The sequence below is a fragment of the Cylas formicarius genome, unplaced genomic scaffold (assembly GCF_029955315.1).
Source record: "Cylas formicarius isolate icCylForm1 unplaced genomic scaffold, icCylForm1.1 PGA_scaffold_2__14_contigs__length_35257938, whole genome shotgun sequence".
Lineage (NCBI taxonomy): Eukaryota > Metazoa > Arthropoda > Insecta > Coleoptera > Brentidae > Cylas > Cylas formicarius.
The window spans coordinates 29,667,324-29,688,316 of NW_026844319.1; the positions used below are offsets into that span (position 1 = coordinate 29,667,324).

Here is a 20,993-nt window from a genome sequence, read left to right on the forward strand (position 1 = left end):
CACCTATGATGATGGTGGAAAATCACGTGCTTATTGAGTTCGATGTATATTGCGGGTCGTTTATCTACCTTATCTCAGAAACTATAAGGGATAAGCCACAAGTTAAATACAGTTAATGGGGGTATTACAAACCTTCAATTTATTTTAATGTTGTATATACAGAGTGTTTCATTTTTCGTGGGCTTGTATCAACTTTCTTATTTTAAATGAAACACTTTACTTCATTTTTGAATTCTATGTAAAATTGTAGACGTATTTAGGTCTAGAATGTATAATGTCCTATAACTAAGTCTAACCGCTTTTAACATTTTTAATGTTTTATGCGAAAAACGATTTTACGAGACGTAAAATATCTTCATTCGGAAGCATTTATTGTTTCATTTGAGTAAGTTTTGTTGTAGAAAAAGGACTCGAATAACGGATTTCATAAGAAATTTTTATACATATTAATACAAGGTACGCGAAAAGTAAGACTAAAATGAAATTAAAAAACCTAACAAAAAACTTTTTTTTTTTTAATGAAAATGTTAATGTTTGGATCTTTAAGATTATCGTCAAATCTGAAACACTTTAGCAATTGTTTTGTTCAAACGCCGTCATAGCCACCTTACACTAACTGAACTTATGTGGCAACAGCATATTACTTGTGATTGAGAAATGGTTAAAAGGAAATATTTGAAAAAGTAAAAATATTAATCATATATAAAATTGTATATAATTATAATTATATAAATTATATAAAGTGCTTTAATTTTTTATGCTAAATATGACAAGATTATAAAAATAGGTAGTTTCCATTTACAAAAAAAAAAAAGTTTTTTGGTAATTTTTTAATTTAATTTTATTATTATTATTATTCGAGTCCTTTGTCTACAACAAAAGAAGAAATTGGCAGATATAAAAAAAGATAAAACATTTAGGCTTAGATATAGGACATTATACACAAAATATATCTAAAATTTTGTAGAGAATTTAAAAATGCAGTAATACACTAGGTGTTTCATTTAAAATAAGAGAGTTGATATTCGCACACGAGGAATTAAACACCCTGTATATACAACATTAAAATAAATTGAAGGTTTGTAATACCCCAATTAACTTTTGTATATAATTTTTGCCTCCATCCCCTCTAGTTTCTTTAAAATAGATTAAGTTTTGGTCAACAAAAAAATATGTCATTGACATTTTTTGTATAACATATAATAGAATTATGGCAAGGGGACATTTTGGTGTGAGCGGCAGGGGTAAGTAAGTAACCGATATTTATAACATTTTATTTATTTGTTTCAGTAAATAACGAATTTCATTAATTTATATACAGCGTACTCTCGTGTCCATGGAACGCGATAGTTAATTGCGTTTCTTCCTTCTTGGCGGCACTTTTCCTTCGTCGAAGAATTTAAACAACCTGTAAGTCGGCTCGTACACTAGTCGCGACGCGTTACTAGTGAAAATAAAATCGGTATGAGTGAACCTTTCGTAAGGTACCACGTAATCGAAAATAACGTTGGGCATGCGATCCATGGCGTCCTGGATGTCCTAAAAAGCCGAAGAATACCGAAGTTATCGTATAGGATTTGGTGTGTGGAAAATAAAAGGAGTGGGAGAAAAATTGCGTAATTAAAGTTTCTCAAAAAATAGGAGTTTAGTGTTCAAGATATTTTAAATAAAGAAATTTATTTTCAAAACGTTTAGTAAACATACATAATCTTTATCTAACATCATCAAATGCGAAAAAGGAATAGAAATTTTAAATAATTACAAAAAATTAATCCATTACATTAACAAAAATAACTTTCAGAATTTAAAAAGCGCCTTCGTGCTTGTGAAGGAACCATTAATTGGTCTCATTCTTATTGTATTCAAACGGGACAGGGAGAGGAGTTCTCTTATCACATTCTTACCTTTTTTGTGCAAATACTGTCGCTCACTGCTCTAAAACTCGCAACAGCCATGGTAACCCGCGATAGGTTATAATGTGGTGGGTCAGTTTGCCCGTAAATTTTCGAGTTTTTTTTAGGACCGTAATCGTATTTTTTAAAGGCACCTAAAAGAGAAAAGCGAGTTTAAGTTTAAAGTGACGTAGTCAGTAGCAGAAACAAAGCGAAATGACACTTTTATTCATCAACTACCACGCGTTTAGCTTTTACCTGCTTCAATCAGTTCCAGATAATGAAAAATCTGTTTACTAGCCAATCGGAGCCCCGAATGGGAAATCACCAGGGGCAGAGTTGCCTAAAAGGAATTAATTCATTAATAGCGTCTGTCCAAATAATACAAATAGCACCTCTTTTTTATTGTTTCACTCTGGAATGGCAAAATAATTTGGGATCGCTGTACGCCCTTACGTATATACCTAATTGGGTATTTATTATCTAACCAATACATATTTTGAGGTTATCTTGATGGTTGAAGAAAAGAAGAAGAAGAAACGCCCGTAGTTGTGCGATACCCACCTGGAAGTCCATGAGCATCGACTTTTGACTGCCGACGATAGAAACTGCACCAATGCAGATCTTCCGATATTCGGGATGGGCACAGGCGATGCTGAGGAACGGCCTTAAATACTGCACGTATGGAATAAACTCTACTATGCCGAGAATTCTATAAAGTCCCTAAAAAATAATAATAATAATATACATGTTTGATGAGTTACTAATAGTTGGAATTTAATACTTCGAACTTGTTTTTGATAAATATAATAAAACACATGACATTTGTTCAGCATGTTTTCTATTATCTAAGTACAAAACCACAGAACACGGAACACAGGCACAATTATTCTATGCCAGTTATTGCAAATGGCCCGTCTTAAAAAAAGTTTCCCCACCACTGGTTCACGCTTATAAAGGTAGATTTTCATTAACAAAAAACACCAAAAATTTGACGTTGACCAACAAGCAGTAGAAAAATTTGTTCCGTTGTAGTGAAAAAATGCCAAGTTTCCGGTTTACCTTCAAGACTTTAACCGCAGACGCGGTGAAAATCATCAGCGGGTAATCGTAACCTCTTAAAATCACGGACATGGCGTACGCTGCGGCGACTTTCACTTTCCGGTTGTATTCGGGTAGCTCGGCAGCCATCGCGAAGATTACGGTATTTCCGGCCGAATGGCCGATTAAAAACAAAGAAGACTGCGACGTGCGGTTCAAGACGTAATCTATGTGCGAGGGAAGGTCGCGTGTTGCGATATCGTGGAAGCTGAAACACGCTGGATATTAATTTAGATATATCTAAAAACAACTTAAAAACTGCAGCAAATAACGAAAGCAAGAAGTCAATTTATATAAAAAGAAACAAAATTATAACATTCAAAGTATAAAATATAATAAATGTTTGATATAAAAAATGCCATGTTGGTAGGACTGACTAAAGAGTGCTACGACCGTCTTTATTCTTTGCTTATGATTGCGATTATGTTATGGTTATGTCGCTCTGGCCGGGTTTCCATTGATATGATCTGAGGTAGAAGTGATGCAGAATACGTTGCTTGACATCGGTTTCAATCGTGTGATTTTCGTTTCGGAAGTGTCTGTTGAATGTTCTAAAAAAGTATTACCGGCATACACGCCGGTTAAAGGCCGGATGAGCCCGGATGATAGCGGGGTGAGGACGTTTTTTGGTATCGGTCAAAGTCGTTTGTGACCATAAGAAAACCGACGTCGGACGTCGGTAATGGGCGAATGGCCATAATCAACTTGTCCAACTGTTTGTGAATGGCAAAGAAGAAGAACAAATGTTTTTGTTAGTATTATGTCTGTCCGTAAATTAAATAATTTCATCCGACGGTCCCTATATAAACAAAAATATACAGTGTTTCACTAATATACCGTTCCTCAGCAGATTTTTTTGGTTAGTTTAGACCATATTTTGCCAAATCGATGGTTACTTTTCAAAAAATGGAATCCCTTTTATGTGGGGGACACGGGAAAGAAGGGAGATATGGAAGCGTTCTCACCTAAAGTCCCAGTACTTCTTATCTCTATCCCAGTCGTAGTGTTTATGCAATCGTTTGCTGGAACAGCTGATTCCTCTGGTGCACAAAATCCACACGTCGAAGCCCCTATCCGCCATGTAATATCCCAACGAGTCACGACCTAGGATGAAGAAGAGTTCCGGGGTGCCTCCCATGCCGTGGACCAGGAGGACGACGCTTTTATTTCCGATTTGGTGTTCGACGGAGGGCAGTAAGTTCGGACTGTCGGACACTCGGTAAAGGGAGAGTATGTAGTCGTCTTTGGTGACCACGGTGTGAGTTTCCACGGGGTATCCAGCTTGCTTTAGCCTCTCTTCCTGTCAGGTTTCTTCGATATAGTGCTTTCAACATATGTGGCGTGGGAGCGGAAGGAAATCGAGGATAAGTAAGTGATGGTTTGATAAAGTAGAAATCCAATTGAGGAAAGATATTTATATGAGGAGCACCTTTCAAAATACTCTTCTCTTCTGGCAGGAATTTCTCAGAAAAAGTTGAAAAAAAATTAAAAACACAAGTGAGCAAAAAATGCTACCCCGGGGTACTCCCCAAAGGCCTAGAGGTTGATTGGTTAGGTATTACTTTTTGTGTCCTGTCATACTGTAGTCATATCATATTCATATTACAACCGAACAGCATGGTTTTGTCAAGGGAAGGTCAACTGTTTCGAACCTCCTGAGCTATGAGCGTTCGCTGTTGGGGGCCTTTGAGAAGGGTATCAAGTAGATGCTATATAACTGACTTCTCCAAGGCCTTCGACAGAGTGGCATTCTGGTAGAGAAGCTCTCAGGGATTGGAATCTTTGGAGACCTTCTAAATTGGTTTCGTAGTAACATCACTAACTAAAAATTACATCTAGTCAGAGACTATTGTGACGTCTGCTGTCCCACAAGGGGGACATCTTTCCACATTCCTTTTCAATGTTTTCATTAATGACAAAATATTTTTCGCTTTCGCAAAATTGCAAGCTTTAGCAGATGCAAAAATCCACTAATTTGAACTCTGGATCGCTCGAGAGACAGAACCTAGTTAAAGGAGTTTGGCTCGATTCGGAGCTCACATTTACATATCACATAGATTTTATGACTAACAGAGCTATTCGATTGCCTGGGTTTGTTTTTCGGACTTCGAAGGGTTTTGAAAACATTTTGATGTATAGGGAGCTGTACTGTGTGTGCACTTGTGCGTTCAATTTATGTACGCTAGCTGCGTCTGGCAACCTCACTATGCAATTCATAAGGAAAAAATAGAGCGTGTGGAGCGTAAGTTCCTTAGAGGGATAGGTTTGAAATTGGGAATGTCGTTTGAGGAAATAAACTACGAGGAGATTATGAAGCTTTTGAATCTGACATATTTGGAGAGTAGGCGAATATTTTTTGACATCTCTACATTGTACAAAATCCTTAATAATTTGATGGATGTACCAAATCTTCTGGCATCTGTTGGTTTTCATATTTCTTATATTTTTAACATTGATTTTCAACTATGGCGTTAACTCGCCTTTGAATCGAATGTGCAAGCCCTCAAATAACCAGCGTATTGGCGTATTGATTTATTTGCTGACCCTCTCAGTAGTTTTAGTTGTAAAGTAAAGAAGACTGTTTTTAATCAACCCGCCGCCTTGTAAACTTGGTAGTTTAGCAATTCTAAGTGTTGTAACTATATTGTAAATGCTAAATGCGTCAAGAAAAATTTTAATTTTAATTTACTGTAGATATTGAGAAATGCTTTTAATGCTATTAGAGAGTGTAGTTAGTATAAAACCCCTTAGTGGGCTACCACGAAGACACAACTCTAAAACTTTTCGAACAATTGTTCAATAATAGCTAATTCATTACTTACGAGATTGATGATTTGTCCCGTGATGAACCCTGGCAGCAATATCCCAAAAATCAACAGATTATACCGACCGCTTGTCTCCGTTATGGTCATGTTTCAACTGGAAACCAAAAACTAGCATGAGAAGCTCGTTCCATCTGCTTGAGGTTGTTTTGGAACGTGGATAGGATTGTTAAACGACAAACGAGATGCTCACAGGCAACCAAATGAACCAACCAACGAACTGCTTTCCCTTGTTTGACGAAAAGTTTAATAAGAGTGACGACTAGAATATGGAATTCCGTCGGTTTTGGCGGTATATGTTAGAAAATTTCTTGAGGCACTTCAAGGAGGAATCTATTTATTGTAAATTACGGTTTCATTATTTTTAATTAAATAATGAATTAACAACGAACACTGTAAAAACGAATATAAAAAAGCAAGAAATGAATTAAATAACTTAAGAACGACGCTCCAGAAACAATACGCTGAAAAGAAGTTTAATGAAGCAAAAGAGAACTCTAAGAAGATTTGGAAGATTTTAAACGAAATAACGAATACCAAGGAAAACAAAACCAAAAAAATACATCAAATAATTAATGAAACTGGACAACCGGCTAAAGACGATAAAGAAATAGCTAAAGGATTTAAGATACTCTTTTCAAACATTCGAGAAACTTTAGCCTACAAAATAAAGCAACATTCCAATACCAATTTTGAAGAAGAAGTTGTGGCTAGCATATTTTTGAAACCAACAACGATCCTAGAAATAAAGGAAACGATTAACTCATTAAAACATATTTGTGCCCCCCAGGATCGATGGTGTGACAAAAAAAGGTCTGCAGGCACTAATCAATATCATTGGACAGAAAAAATGGTAGAACTTCCTAATAATATATCCTGCAAGGTACTGGAAAAAATTATTAAGGCAAGTTTAATAACATTTATAGAAGCTAAATTAAATTTGGCAACCATCAATATGGATTCCAAAGTAAAAGTAGTACACAAGGAGCGGTTGTTGATTTGATGGAATTTATGACCAATGAATTGGATAAAAACAAATATGTAATAACAGTGTTTTTGGATATTCAAAAGGCGTTTGATACTGTCAATATAGAGCTAATGATGAATAAATTAAATAAAATGAGATTTCGTGGGGTGTACTACCACTACAGCCAGAGGGCACTGTACAACAACAAAATAGTGAAAGCAGTGAACGACTTACTTCAAACGTCGGCTTTGCCGAGGGATCGGTATTAGGGCCACTACAAAGCCTAAAATATGCACACTTAAAAGGTATTTCAAATCTGCTGATGACACTGCATTAGTTTACTTGAGTGATAGTGCAGAACAGCTTGAAGAACTTGTTAATAAAGATTTACAGCAGCATTTTGAATGGCTGCGCTATAACAAACTTTCCTTAGACGCCCAAAAAACAGTTTCTATGATTTTTAAACTAACAGGAAAAGCACCTTGTAACCTAAATATAAAAAAAACTCAAAAGAGTGAATCTCTGAAAATCTAACTTGGGATAACTTGGGATAGACTGTACCAATGTTAGGTGCAATAAAAAGATGTTCGCATGAACTCAACCAAAAAACAAGACAGCTGCTTTATAATAGCTTCGTAGAGCCACACCTGAGATATTTGTTAACATGCTCGGGAAACACCAGCATAGCACCGCTAAATAAGTTACAAAGGCTACAAAATAAAGCATTAAAAGTAATATTTGTAGTGAACTTTAATATGTCTAATGAAGAAATCTACACAAACCTACCTTATTTCAAAATATGTGAACTTAAGATACTAGAACAAACAAAATTAATTTACTTAATTCAAATCAAACTGATTAAAACAAATATTCAACTGACTGGAAATGGACAGTGTTACAGCTACAGCACAAGAAACAATGATAAGGACCAAAAGAAACAAGACTCGCCAATATACAGAAGCATTCAAGTGTTTAATAAAATACCACAAACTCTATTAAAGGGCACTACCAAGAAAATGTGTCATAACCTTAAAGGCTTTATAAGAAAAAATAGAATATAAACTTATATTAACAAACTATTATATTTAATTTTACTAGAATATTATATATATATATTTTTTCGGTTACTGTTTTTGTAAGGCCTCGTGGTAAATGTTTAGAGGTCTGAAACAAATTGTTAAAAAAATAATATTTTATTTCATTTAAAGTCCCGTTGCAGAACATTAATTATACGTACTGATATTAGGCTAAACTGGCACTGAAAATTGATTAAACACGTACAAGATGCAAGTTCAATGAAATTTCGTGATTTTTGAGTCTAGAATTATAAATATAATATACAATCATCCATTTCATTATGTTTAACCTGAAAATAAATTATCTACTTCGCCATTACAATATAACTTATCTGTAAAAATGTGATATATGCGTAGCGTCTGGGGAATCCCGATCCAATGGTTTTTTTTATGGCGAAACTTCAATATGTAGGTTCCAAATTGTCAATGGTTTTTACCTTTCACCAAAACGTTTTCATATTCGAAAGGATCGCATCGACCAACGTCACTATCTTCACTACCAGCCTGCACCGAATCATTAGCCACTGCCGAGTATAAATTAACTCATCTTAGATGGCAGCGTTACCGACAATGCAAAAACCTCCAAGCCTAAACGCTTGTCGCGATAATTTCGACACGAAATTGGAAAAATAATCATAATTGACTTTAATTTCGAACCAACATTGTCCGCGGCCTGTATAAAGGTCGCGACACGGTTTAAAATTATAGCGTCCATCGAAGCAATGACGAGGTATTCAAAAGAGATGCGACTAGTCGCGGCATTTACTGTGCCGCCATCAAAAAAATCACATTCTATACTCCGGCAAATATAAGAGAATAATTACAACGTCTTGAGTTTTGGTTAGTTTATGTTTATATCGTTAGATGGTCAAAGTCCAAGTAGTGCCACTGTTTGAATATGTTAGTTCCTTTTATATTCGTTGCCCGCCCTCGGAGGGTGATGGATTCGTCCTGTACCTTTTAATTAAGGCACCCTTCCAGGTAATAAAGAAAATTCACCATTCAGCAAAAAAATGGCCGAATGATCCTAGCAGATTTGGCCAATAGAAAAAGAAGAAGAAGAACCTATAATATACGGTCAAAAAAGTTTGACTTTGGGAAAATTTTCCGCTATACTGGTTGCTATTTACGTCAAATGATGTTTAAATTATAATGATTCAATGATTTGCTATTAAAATGATCTTTTTGTCTTTGAACGGCACATTCGTTACTTTAATTTGTTACTTTGTGGCTCGTTCTAGCCGATCCGTACGTAAACACTTCGACGAGGCCTTCTGATCGACGATTAATTCTTATTTAAATTCATCCTAATCCAGTGCCCAAAAGAAATAGGTTCTGTAGGAGCCAAGAAAAATACTATTTATTTCACTTCATATTTTACCACTGAAATAATTCAATAACTTCACAAACAATCGCTCAGTAGTCGACTAAACCTAATTGTAAATGGATATTTCAATACAGCTAACCATATCAAAACCTAGTCAGCTAAAAAGTAATTGTATAAATTATTGCATTTGTTTTCTTATGGCCGAACCTATTAGAAATATCAGTGACATATGAACAGGCGCACGGCCATCTGTCCGTCAATCGACGAATTAGTGAGTCGCATAATATCAAAATAAAGCGTTATTTAAATAGTAAATGGTTTAAGTGCGATTCAATCTTTAATTACGTTCCCGGAACAGCTGCTATACTACCGATTCACTGATTTTTCGGTTTCCCGCACCTGTCTGCGTGATTTCCTGGGCATCTGTGACAGAGAAAAACGAACCCATGGGTGATATCCAGTTTCTTCAAACGTTTTGTGCCCTCTTTTTTCTACCATCCGTCACATCGCCATAGTTAAAATGACTTGTAATTCTGTGCAAATATATTTGTAGATTGGACGACGAAATTTTTTGTATTGTTGAATTGTTTGATACTGACATTCGAGTTTTTCCAAAGTTATAATTGGCTAGTTTTCTCTAAATGTAGATTACTGTGTTTTTGGTCCGTGGTGAGGAGAACAACTATGTATTTATTCGTTTCCATACCACTGATCAATACAAATCGATTTATGTTCTTTGTTGTCGTTAGGTTGGTTAGTTGTTGGTTGTTAGTTAGTTAGTTAGGTTAGGTTGGATAATTCTAACAGACACAACCCACAACAATGATAAAAATAATTATGAAGATTTGAAAAATGCGTCTCAGAGTTTACGTACTTCACCTTAAGATTACTTAAGTAAGTAGTAAATAATAATTATCTGCATGTTGTCATGTTATTGTTATCACCATGCAGAAAAAAGGTTTTTATTTTTTTAAGTGCATTCAAAAAATTAAGAAATTAAGTTTCTTTAGAAATGATTTGAGATTGTAAGGACAATTATATCAGTGGCGTACCATTAATGTCTGCCAAAATAAACAGGTGAAATTCCGCTGGTGTAGTTTGAAACTGTGACGCGTGATCTTGGTACATATTCCTGCCAAATTTCATTAAAATGTAGTATTACAGATATTAATATAATAGTAATTATGCAACAAGTGCGGTAAACAGCATTTGACCCACGCGTCTATTTGGCACGAGCGGAGCGAGTTTTTAATAAACGAGTGAGTTAGTTTTGGTTAGTCAAATGCCGTTTACCGCACTTGTTGCATAATATACGATTATTTTAGAAAATTTTACCTTCTTGCATCTCAAAAGTTACGACGTTTAGGGCACACATTTATATGAAGGTTTCTTTTCTTTATATCGGGGGATCGTTTAAAGTAGATTTGAGTTTTGGTCAACTAATAAATAAATAATCGGCATTTTTGTATGACAGGAATGATGGCCAGGGGGCATTTTGGTGTGAGCGGCAGGGGTAAGTAAGTAACCGATATTTATAACATTGTATTTATTTGTTTCAGTAGATAACGCGAAAGTCAATTACGTTGCTTCCTTCTTGGCGGCACTTTTCCTTCGTCGAAGTCTTTAAACAACCTGTAAGTCGGCTCGTACACTAGTCGGGACGCGTTACTAGTGAAAATAAAATCGGTATGAGTGAACCTTTCGTAAGGTACCACGTAATCGAAAATAACGTTGGGCATGCGATCCATGGCGTCCTGGACGTCCTAAAAAGCCGGAGAATACCGAAGTTATTAAAAGGCTATATTTTTTTTCTTATCTTATCGTATCTTATGGTATTTCGTATGTCGAAAATAAATGGAAAATTTTTTAATTAAAGTTTCTCAAAAAATAGATGTTTAGTGTTCCAGATGTTTTGAATGTTGGAATTTATTTTCAAACTTTTGAGTAGACATACGATCTTAACCTTTATCTAACATCATTAAACGCGAAGAAAGAATAAAAATTTAAAATAATTACAAAAAATTAATCCATTACGTTAACAAAAACGGCTTTCAGAATTTAAAAAGCGCCTTGGTATTTGCGAGGCAACCATTAATTCTTTCTTCTTCTTATCTCTTATCAAATTTTTACCTGTTTTGTGCAAATACTGTCGCTCGCTGCTCTAAAACTCGCAACGGCCATGGTAACCCGCGATAGGTTATAATGTGGGGGATCAGTTTGCCCGTAAATTTTCGAGTTTTTTTTAGGACCGTAATCGTATTTTTTAAAGGCACCTAAAAGAGAAAAGCGAGTTTAAGTTTAAAGTGACGTAGTCAGTAGCAGAAACAAAGCCAAATGACACATTTATTTCATCAACTACCACGCGCTTAGCTTTTACCTGCTTCAATCAGTTCCAGATAATGAAAAATCTGTTTACTAGCCAATCGGAGCCCCGAATGGGAAATCACCAGGGGCAGAGTTGCCTAAAACGAGTTAATTCATCAATATCGTCAGTTCAAATAATAAATTCATGACAGCAGACGGCACCTCTTTTTTATTGCTCTAATTGCAACAACACTAATGGAATGGCAAAATAATTTGTGGAACGCAATAGAAATATTGGACTCGCTGTACGCCTTTAGGTATGTACATCGCGTGCCAAATAAAACGACCCAGTATACGATCTGAAAAGTCATAGGGGATACGAAATTAAGTTTCGTACAAAAGTTTCTTGGACTCTCTTGAATATTTAAAATATTATCATTTTGTTAATACAGGGTGTCCCAAAAGTGCCGCCTCGACATAATCTTTGTTATTTTAAATGGAACACCTTGTATATTTAGAAGTTTTAGAATCCTTGGTTAAAATAAAGGTCACTTTCTTAAGAAATTTCTATTCGAATATAATATATAAAATAAAATATAAACATATAAAATAGTATTGTGAAGCTACTGATCCAGGTATTGCAAAGAAAATTTAACCATATACTTAGGAGACGATGTACTACTCAATTAGTTCGCCTCAACTTATAGAGGGTGTCCCAAATAGCTGGTACCGTTTTGGCGCATTCAGTTAACAAAATCTCAAGATTTTCAAATGTAACACCCTTTATTTTTATTCAGATATCAATTCTAGAACAAAAAATAAGGTGAGTTTGTAATTTATCTTATATTTAAATTTTACTTACTTTTTGAGATATTCGAGGTTTAAGATAACACCCGTATGGATTATTGTTGAATTTAAAGCCGCCCAGAGTAGGCCATTTGTTGGCAATATTAGGTATTTTTTAAATAGTAAGGACACAATACTACTTCTTTTAAAGGTATAATGCTCCAGAAATACGAATAAGCCCATGCAGGGTGTCCATTAATAAGCAGAAATTTTCAAAAAAACGACTTTTTACTAAACAGAATTAACGAAACTTCAGAATTCTTATTTAAAGAAACATTTAACAATTAATTATCTATCTTGATTGAAAATACCTAATAACAAAAATAAATAATTAAACTAAACAAAAAACAATAACCTATTTAAAATCCAAATAAAATATATACTATCAAAAACAAACAGACATGTCAAAGTTTGTTTATACCGTAATCCGTGAAAAAAGGATTATGCTGTCTCGCCAACTACATTTTTAAAAATTTCGATATTTCTTTGTTGTTTTTAAGCGAGATGAAACGAGCATTTTAAGAGGAACAGTATTAACCAAACTTAACCAACTAACGAACTCTTTTTAGTTAAATTGTTTTTTTACTTTGTGTTATTTTGTTATTAGGTATTTTCATGAATCCTAAAATTTTAAATCTGTATTGTTAGCAACAGGTTTTATTCGTATATCTGGAGTATTATATCTTTAAAAGAAGTAGGATCATGTCTTTGCCATGCCAGCTTTAAATTCAGCAAGAATTTATATGTTTATATGTGTTATTTTAAACCTGGAATATCTCAAAAAGTAAGTAAAATTTAAATATAAGAAAAATGACAATTTTTTTGTCCTAGATTTGATATCTTGAAAATCTTGAGATTTTGTTAATTGAATTCGCCAAAACGGCACCACCTATTTGGGACACACATTATAAGCTTAGCAAACTGATTAAATAGTGCATCATCTCCTTAGCCTGTGGTTAAATTTTCGTTACAATAGTATCAATATGATCAGTAGTGTCACAACACAATTTTATATAGGGCTATAAAAATGTGAAAAAAAAACATAACCTCAATTTCTGTCTAAACCTTGCAAAATTCGAATAGGAATTTCTTAACAAAGTGACCTTTATTTTAACCAAGGATTCAAAAAAGGATTCGAAATATACATAGCGTTCCATTTAAAATAACAAAGTTGATGTGGGGGGGAGGCTTTTGGCACACCCTGTAACAACACAATCATAATATTTTAAATCTAAGAAACTTTAGCGTAACAATTTTTTCGTATCCTATGGCTTTCCACACGGTGTACCTAATTGGTATTTATTAGCTAACTACTAAGTATTTTGAATTTATCTTGATGGTTAAAGAAAGAAAGAAGAAGCGTCACTGCGGGATACCCACCTCGAAGTCCATCAGCATCGATTTTTGACTGCCGACGATAGAAACTCCACCGATGCACATCTTCCGATATTCGGGATGGGAACAAACGATGCTGAGGAACGGCCTTAAGTACTGCACGTATGGCATAAACTCCACTATGCCGAGAATTCTATAAAGGCCCTAAAAGAAAACCGTTGACATGTAAAATTCCAACGGATCGATATATTTTTTAACGGGCCGCCCGGTATATGACCCCCAATCAACAGCTACCGATGAGTTATACCGTTACGTAACTAAAAAACATTCTGGCAACAAAATTTAAATCATAATGAGTGCTTAAACTTGAAATTTAATATTTACTACTTGTATGCGATCAATATAATAAAACACATTGCATTTGTTCAGCATGACTTTTATTATGTAGTGCAAAATAATAGAACACTTCTTCCTCTTTGGTATTTACAAACATTTGGGCAATATTACTATGGTCATTCGCCCATTGCCATTCTTTTGGTCACAGGTTAACACGCGAACAAAGACTATAGCCAACATTTATTCGAAGCTGCCAAAAAAGGACTTCACTTCACCGATACCAAACAGCCGGTCACTCCCCGCACCATCGGAGCCTTCAACCGGCGTGAAATGCAAAAACAGCGGGGCCTACAACACTTGGACACTTAAAAACTTCACCAAACACATAAGAAACAAAAACCACACGATCAAAACCGACATCAAAGCTCTTAGGACGAATATAAAGATTACAAGAAAACATTAATCTTTCAAAATATGACGTTGGTCATCAAGAACCGGAAAACTTTGTTCCGTTTTATAGCCGAGCTGTCTAAAAATGTTCCAACTGAACAAGTTTGTGGTATACCTTCAAGACTTTAACCGCAGACGCGGTGAAAATCATCAGCGGGTAATCGTACCCTCTCAAAATAACGGTCATGGCGTACGCTGCGGCGATTTTCACTTTTCGGTTGTATTCGGGTAGCTCGGCCGCCATCGCGAAAATTACGGTGTTTCCGGCCGAATGGCCGATTAAAAACAAAGACGATTGCGACGTGCGGTTCAGCACGTAATCTATGTGCGCGGGAAGGTCCCGCGTTGCGATATCGTGGAAGCTGAAAAACAAATATAAAGAATACTAAAAACTGTAGTAAATAATGAAGTCAAGAAAAAATTCCTCAACGGACTTCGGTAATGGGCGAATGGCCATAGTAGTCTCGCCCAACGGTTTGTAAATAGCAAAGAGAAGATGATCTGGGTTAGAAGCGACGGAGGAAATGTTATGTTTTTGTCTGTCCGTAAATTAATAGTATATAATGCAACAAGTGCTGTAAACGCCTTTTGACTCATGAGTTTATTTGACACGAGCGGAACGAGTTTTTAATAAACGAGTGAGTTAAAAAGTTTACCGAACGTGTTGCATACTATACTTTTTCTACGACCGTTACTTTTTGGGTACATTCACTGGCATGACCGTCAGAATTGACAAATGTCAAAATTCAAAGCGTGGGAAATATTTTTCTACTCCCGTCTGTAAAATACCCAATTACCCAACGATCTAGCGTGCGGGAAACGTCACTTTGCCACGTCAGTTTCGTTTCCCATGATTCCGAGTCACTTCGGACATTTCCGGGATTTTACCGCACGGATTTGGGAGCAATCGGATGTTTTCGGAGATATTTCCCACGCTTTGAATTTTGACGTTTGACAGTCACGTCAGTGAATGTATTCGTGTTTAGCGAAAATGTACGCAAAAACTAACGGTCGTAGAAAAAGTATAGTATGCAACACGTTCGGTAAACTTTTTAACTCACTCGTTTATTAAAAACTCGCTCCGCTCGTGTCAAATAAACTCATGAGTCAAATGGCGTTTACAGCACTTGTTGCATAATATACTATTAATTTACGGACAGACAAAAAAAAACATTTGCTCCATCTCTTCTACCCCAGATCATCTTCTCTTTGCTATTTACAAACCGTTGGGCGAGACTACTATGGCCATACGCCCATTACCGAAGTCTGTTGAGGAATTTTTTCTTGACTTCATTATTTACTGCAAATGTATCCAAAAATTAAGGGGGGAAGTAAAGGAGATACCGAAGCGTTCTCACCTAAAGTCCCAGTACTTCTTATCCCTATCCCAGTCGTAACGTTTGTGCAGTTGTTCACTGGAACAGCTGATTCCTCTGGTGCACAAAATCCACACTTCGAAGCCCCTATCCGCCATGTAATATCCCAACGAGTCACGACCAAGGATGAAGAAGAGTTCCGGGGTGCCTCCCATGCCGTGGACCAGGAGGACGACGCTTTTATTTCCGATTTGGTGTTCGACGGAGGGCAGTAAGTTCGGACTGTCGGACACTCGGTAAAGGGAGAGTATATAGCCGTCTTTGGTGACCACGGTGTGAGTTTCCAGTGGGTATCCAGCGTGTTTTAGCCTCTGTTCCTGTCAGGTTTCTTCAATATAGTGCTTTCCACATAAGTATGGTGGGAGTGAGAGGAAATCGAGGACAAGCAAGTCTCTAAGTGATGGTTTAATAAGGTAGAAACCCAATTCAGGAGAGATATTTACATTTTGCTTTGAGAAGGACCTTTCAAAACAGTCTTCTCAAAAATCAAAAACACCTGTGTACAAAACATACTACCCCGTGGTACTCCCTGATGGCCTAGAGGTTGATTGGTTAGGTATTACTTTTTGTGTCCTGCCACACTGTAAATATTGAGACATGCATTTAATGCAATTAGAGAGTGTAGCCAGTATACTAGAAAGCAAACTCAATACACTGTTAATGATGAAACCCAAGTAAACTGTTGGGTTAGTAGTTTTTGGAAAATTAGGGTCCAAATATCACAAAATTTATGAGGTACTCTTCGAAACTCATGACACCCCTTAGTGATTTTCGATTCTTCCAAATACTTTGGACTACCACGAAGATACAACTCCAAAACTTTTCGAACAATTGTTCAATAACTACTAATTTGTTACTTACGAGATTGATGATTTGTCCCGCGATGAACCCTGGTAGCAGTATCCCAAAAACTAACAGATTATACTGACTGGTCATGGTCATCTTTCAACTGGAAACCAAAAACTAACATGAGAAACTTGTTCCATCTATTTGAAGTTGTTTTGGAAGGTGGATGGGGTTGTTAAGCGACAAACGAGATGCTCACAGGTAACCAAACGAAACAACCAACGAACTGCCTGTGTCAGTTTTGGCGGTATATGTTAAAAATTTTCTTGAGGCACTTCAAGAGCTTTTTTTTTTGAAAGCTACTTTTTTATCACCAAGGCCATTATTGGTGTCATAGTATAGCGAGGAATCTTAGATTTAATTATAATTAATTATACGTACTGCTCTCCTCAGCCAGTAATTTCAAACTGTTTCATGTATCCCTGTCTTACTTGGCGGAAAGTGTATCTATATGCGTTTCTCAAAATCTGTGATCAAGAAATGAAAAATAAAAAAGTTTTTTGTATTAACGGGAATTTTTGGTTTATTCATCTTTGGTTTATACAGGGTATCTTAGTTCTGCGTTATCGACATCAACTTTTTTAAAGTTATGTGACTTGTTATTGAAAAATCAGCGTATTAATAAAGCTCGCAAGATTGATATTAGGCCCTAGTGATATTTGAAAATTGATTGACCACGCACAAGACGCAAGTTTAATGAAATTTCGTGATTATTGAGTCTAGAATTATACTGGGTGTCTTTTTTACTGTATGAGTTTCGAAATTTCTAAATTTCAAGAACTCTTTTTTTTCTAATTTCATTCTGTTTCACCTGTAAATAAATTAGCTACTTCGCCATTACAATGTAACTTATCTGTAAAAATGTGATATATGCGTGGCCTCTCGGTAGTCCTGATCTGACTCCAATGGATTTTTTTATTCCAGTAAACCTCTGAAACAGTATAAATCACTCGTAAGACTCAGAGCTTTTTGAAAGCTACTTTGTTCTCCCCAAGACCATTACTGGGTCATGGTTAACGTAAATTATGGTTTCATCATTTCTAGAATGGAGTTAGGAGTTAAAAACCCATTGCAGACTGCTCTCCTTTGTCGGTACTTTCAAACTGTTTCATGCGGCTCTGTCTTACTTCGCAGGAAATGTCAAAATCTTTATTAATTTTAAACAAAAAAATCCATTGCATTTGCTGGAATTGTTAGATTATTCACTTGTGGATTATCCAGGATGCCGCAGTTCAACGTTATCGACATCAACTTTGGAATTTTAATTATAATTATAATTGATTTCTTGGATATAGATCAGCATATTTAGAAATGCCCGAAAAATTGATAGTATTCTAACTAGTGATATTTGAAAATTGGTTTAACCATATCCACCTATAAGAAATTGCTAAAAAGATGACAGTACACAGTATTTAAAATGTATAGTAGTGGGCAAAAAAGATGAAGGTACTTGAAGTTGTGCGCAAGAAAGATGACAGTCGATGATGGTTTATGATAGTAACCAATGCATGCTGTTCAGTCCCTAGTTACCGATTTGTTTTTATTGACGTAAATTTTATACAGTTTCTAAAGTTTTGTGGTGTATTTCTTATTGTTGAAAATGGCCGAGCAATTAAAAACAAGGAAATGAAAATCCTATGGACAAATGTTCAAAACTTAAATGTCTCCGAAATCTCACTGCAGCCGATTTAAGCACAATCGTGTCTAAGTTTAATCAACTACATTGTTTATGATGAACAATCCCTTTATCTGAGTGGTTTCATAACGCGCAAACCTAACCGACTTTCCAGAGAAGTAGCAGATTCGGTCAGGTCAGAGTAGAAAGTCTCACTGTGGCTTGGCTAAAACAACGAAGGTTTATTTACCTGCTGAATTCAATATTAAGAAAATGTGTTCTATGTACAAATTTTCTTATGAAAAATATAGATAAATATTCAACACCAAGTTTAATATTGCTTTTGGGTACCTGTAGTACATGCGATGAGTTGAAAGCAAAAATTGAGGACATTGAAAAAAAAATTAATCAAAGTGCAGACGATCGCAATGCATTGCAATTACGCACGGAACTGCGAAACTTGCAAGTTGACAAAGAAGTACATTTAAAAAGAGCAGACACCTTTTATAAACTTAAAAAAGCTGCTAGGCATGAGGCTCAAAAAGACAAAACCAAGGAAGCTATTGTAATGGATTTTGAAAAAAATCTTCATCTGCCGAATATTACAAGGAATAACACGTATTATCGTAGAAAATTTTCGTTCTACATGTTCAACATAAATGTCCTTTCGAACTCTGAAGCTCTTTTCTATACTTATACTGAAGTTTCAGGAAAAAATGGTGCTGGTGAGAGTTCTTAACTGCTATGGGATTACATTTTCAACCATCTGAATTTTGATGTCAAGAAGCTTAAAATATTTTGTGATTCATGCTGTGGACGAAATAAAAATTTGACGGTGTTTATAATTACATTATATTATTAATTTGGTTAAAAGACTTAACACAATCAAAATGGTTTTCCTGTTAGTGGACATTCGTATCTAGAATGCGATAGAAATATGGGTTTAGTGAAACAGAAAACGTACGTTGAACTGACTCAAGAATGGAATGCAGTTTTAAGGCATTTAAAAGTTAAAGTTATTTCTTGTTCTTGTTATTTCTTGTCCATTTTTAAGAGTTGAACCAAATTTCAAGTCGATGTCTATATGCCCAAGTGTCCTTTTCCTCCAAGACCGGTCAAAGAATTAACTGTAACCGAAAATCATCGTATGATGATGTTGTCATGCAACAAAAAAGAAAAAGACTTTCGCTACCTGAAAAGTATTTTTTGCTTCCAACTTTAGCTTATGATGGGCCAATACCTGCATCTAAAGCTAAATTTCAAGACCTACTGCATCTAGAAAGATTCTGTTTTCAAAAAGCGCAGGATTTTTTTAAAGCAATAAGATTACAATATTCGATTATGCACCTTCATCTTTATTGCCAGGTTTTTTTTTGTATTGGAATCAAAGTTTTTTTTATACGTTTCTATTGATAATTTATATATTTTTTGTATATTCTGTCAAAAAATATTTTAGTTCAAGTTACCAATAATTATATTCCAAAAAATTTTTGTTTTTCGTGTTCTGTTGTAGTCTTCATAAATAAAAATCACCATTACTCAGAATTAAGTTTTTTGGACCAACATCTTTTTTCCTCTCTACTCTTCAATTGTTTATTATACCCTTAGTACAACGCGCAATACGTATATACAATGTTTAAACTGTAAATAAATTTGGTGGCTTCTTGAGAGTCCTATGGATTTTTTTATGAAGAAACTTTAAAAAATAGGTTTAAAATTGTCAATGATTTTCACCTTTCACCAAAACCTTTTCATATTCGAAAGGATCGGATCGACCGGCGTCACTATCTTCACTACCAACCTGCACCGAATCACTAGTCACCGCCAAGTTGGAATTAACTCATCTTAGACTTAGACATTATCGACATGTAAAAACCTCCAGACCTAAACGCTTGTCGTGATAATGTCGACACGAAATTGGAAAAATAATGATAATTGACTTCAATTTTGAATCAACATTGTCCGCGGCAGGTATAAAGGTCGCAATTTTGCGACACGGTTTAAAATTATGGCTTCCGTGCACGCAGTGACGCGGTATCTAAAAGAGATGAGACTAGTCGCGGCCTTTATTTATGTCGCCATCATTAAAGTAACATTCTAAACCCGGGCAAATATATAATGCTGGAAATTATCTTTAAGTTTCTGAAAAGGCCGCCAGGGGGTGATGAATAATTTTCTGGAGAAAGAATAATTACACAACGCCTTGAGTTTTAAATAATCACCCAAAATTACGTCTCGAGCGGTAAAATACACGCAACGGCCATCTTTTCGTCTTAGAACAGGGGATTCGTCTCTTTAATTTGCTGCTCTGTGGCTCACTCTAGCAGATCCGTAAGTAACCACTTCGACGAAGCGTCTATGGGCCGACAGATGGCGGTGTTCATTATAAAATCAAAATGTTTATTACGTTTGTTATAAGTGATATCACACATTCTTCCAATAATAATTTCTATCACTAATTCGGTTATTTGTTGTCAATTGTTGGAACTCACAAATTTTAGACATAGTTAAGGTAAGATATGGAGGACCATCTTTTTTCGTGTATAATTATCAAGATTGATTGACTAAATTTTGTTAAATATTTCACGCACCTAAAGACTTATTTACAGTCATCGTAATCCGGTGTGAAATAGAAACCGGCCCCTTTGGAATCAAGAAAAATACTATTTATTTCAATACATATTTTGCCACTTATTTCAA

The 20,993-nt window shown here is 35.4% G+C and overlaps 2 protein-coding genes across 4 annotated transcripts; both read right to left on the bottom strand.

Moving 5' to 3' along the window:
• Window positions 1-1,277: 1,277 nt before the first annotated feature.
• On the bottom strand, window positions 1,278-8,467 carry LOC132698739 (lipase 3-like). The gene is made up of 8 exons (XM_060664963.1): window positions 8,296-8,467; window positions 5,816-5,912; window positions 3,959-4,293; window positions 2,955-3,201; window positions 2,457-2,615; window positions 2,151-2,235; window positions 1,905-2,047; window positions 1,278-1,539 (listed from the first exon to the last, which is right to left on the bottom strand). Exons 2-8 carry the CDS (start codon window positions 5,903-5,905, stop codon window positions 1,351-1,353), a joined length of 1,248 nt encoding a protein of 415 aa, XP_060520946.1. The 5' UTR covers window positions 5,906-5,912; window positions 8,296-8,467; the 3' UTR covers window positions 1,278-1,350.
• Window positions 8,468-10,716: 2,249 nt separating this feature from the next.
• LOC132698741 (lipase 3-like) lies at window positions 10,717-20,209 on the bottom strand. Of its 3 annotated transcripts, XM_060664968.1 has the most exons (9): window positions 20,028-20,202; window positions 17,060-17,145; window positions 16,694-16,781; window positions 15,815-16,149; window positions 14,572-14,818; window positions 13,716-13,874; window positions 11,563-11,647; window positions 11,316-11,458; window positions 10,717-10,948 (listed from the first exon to the last, which is right to left on the bottom strand). In XM_060664968.1, the coding sequence occupies exons 3-9, from the start codon at window positions 16,772-16,774 to the stop codon at window positions 10,760-10,762; spliced, it is 1,239 nt and encodes a 412-aa protein (XP_060520951.1). In that variant the 5' UTR covers window positions 16,775-16,781; window positions 17,060-17,145; window positions 20,028-20,202; the 3' UTR covers window positions 10,717-10,759. The 3 variants fall into 3 exon arrangements, with proteins under 3 accessions (XP_060520951.1, XP_060520950.1, XP_060520949.1); XM_060664967.1 differs by lacking the exon at window positions 17,060-17,145 and having other exon boundaries at window positions 20,095-20,209; XM_060664966.1 differs by lacking the exon at window positions 17,060-17,145 and having other exon boundaries at window positions 20,028-20,201.
• Between the last annotated feature and the right edge of the window lie 784 nt (window positions 20,210-20,993).

Bases quoted from the DNA above. Each gene is read 5' to 3' on its own strand.
- LOC132698739 (XM_060664963.1), bottom strand. From the start codon at position 5,905: ATGACCATAACGGAGACAAGCGGTCGGTATAATCTGTTGATTTTTGGG. The intron at 3,202-3,958 runs GTGAGAACGCTT...AGCGTGTTTCAG, and splicing joins AAGAAGTACTGGGACTTTAG to CTTCCACGATATCGCAACAC. The intron at 2,048-2,150 runs GTAAAAGCTAAA...TTTCTCTTTTAG, and splicing joins TCTGGAACTGATTGAAGCAG to GTGCCTTTAAAAAATACGAT.
- LOC132698741 (XM_060664967.1), bottom strand. From the start codon at position 16,774: ATGACCATGACCAGTCAGTATAATCTGTTAGTTTTTGGGATACTGCTA. The intron at 16,150-16,693 runs GTAAGTAACAAA...GAAACCTGACAG, and splicing joins CGGGACAAATCATCAATCTC to GAACAGAGGCTAAAACACGC. The intron at 10,949-11,315 runs GTAAAAATTTGA...CCGGCTTTTTAG, and splicing joins ACAGTATTTGCACAAAACAG to GACGTCCAGGACGCCATGGA.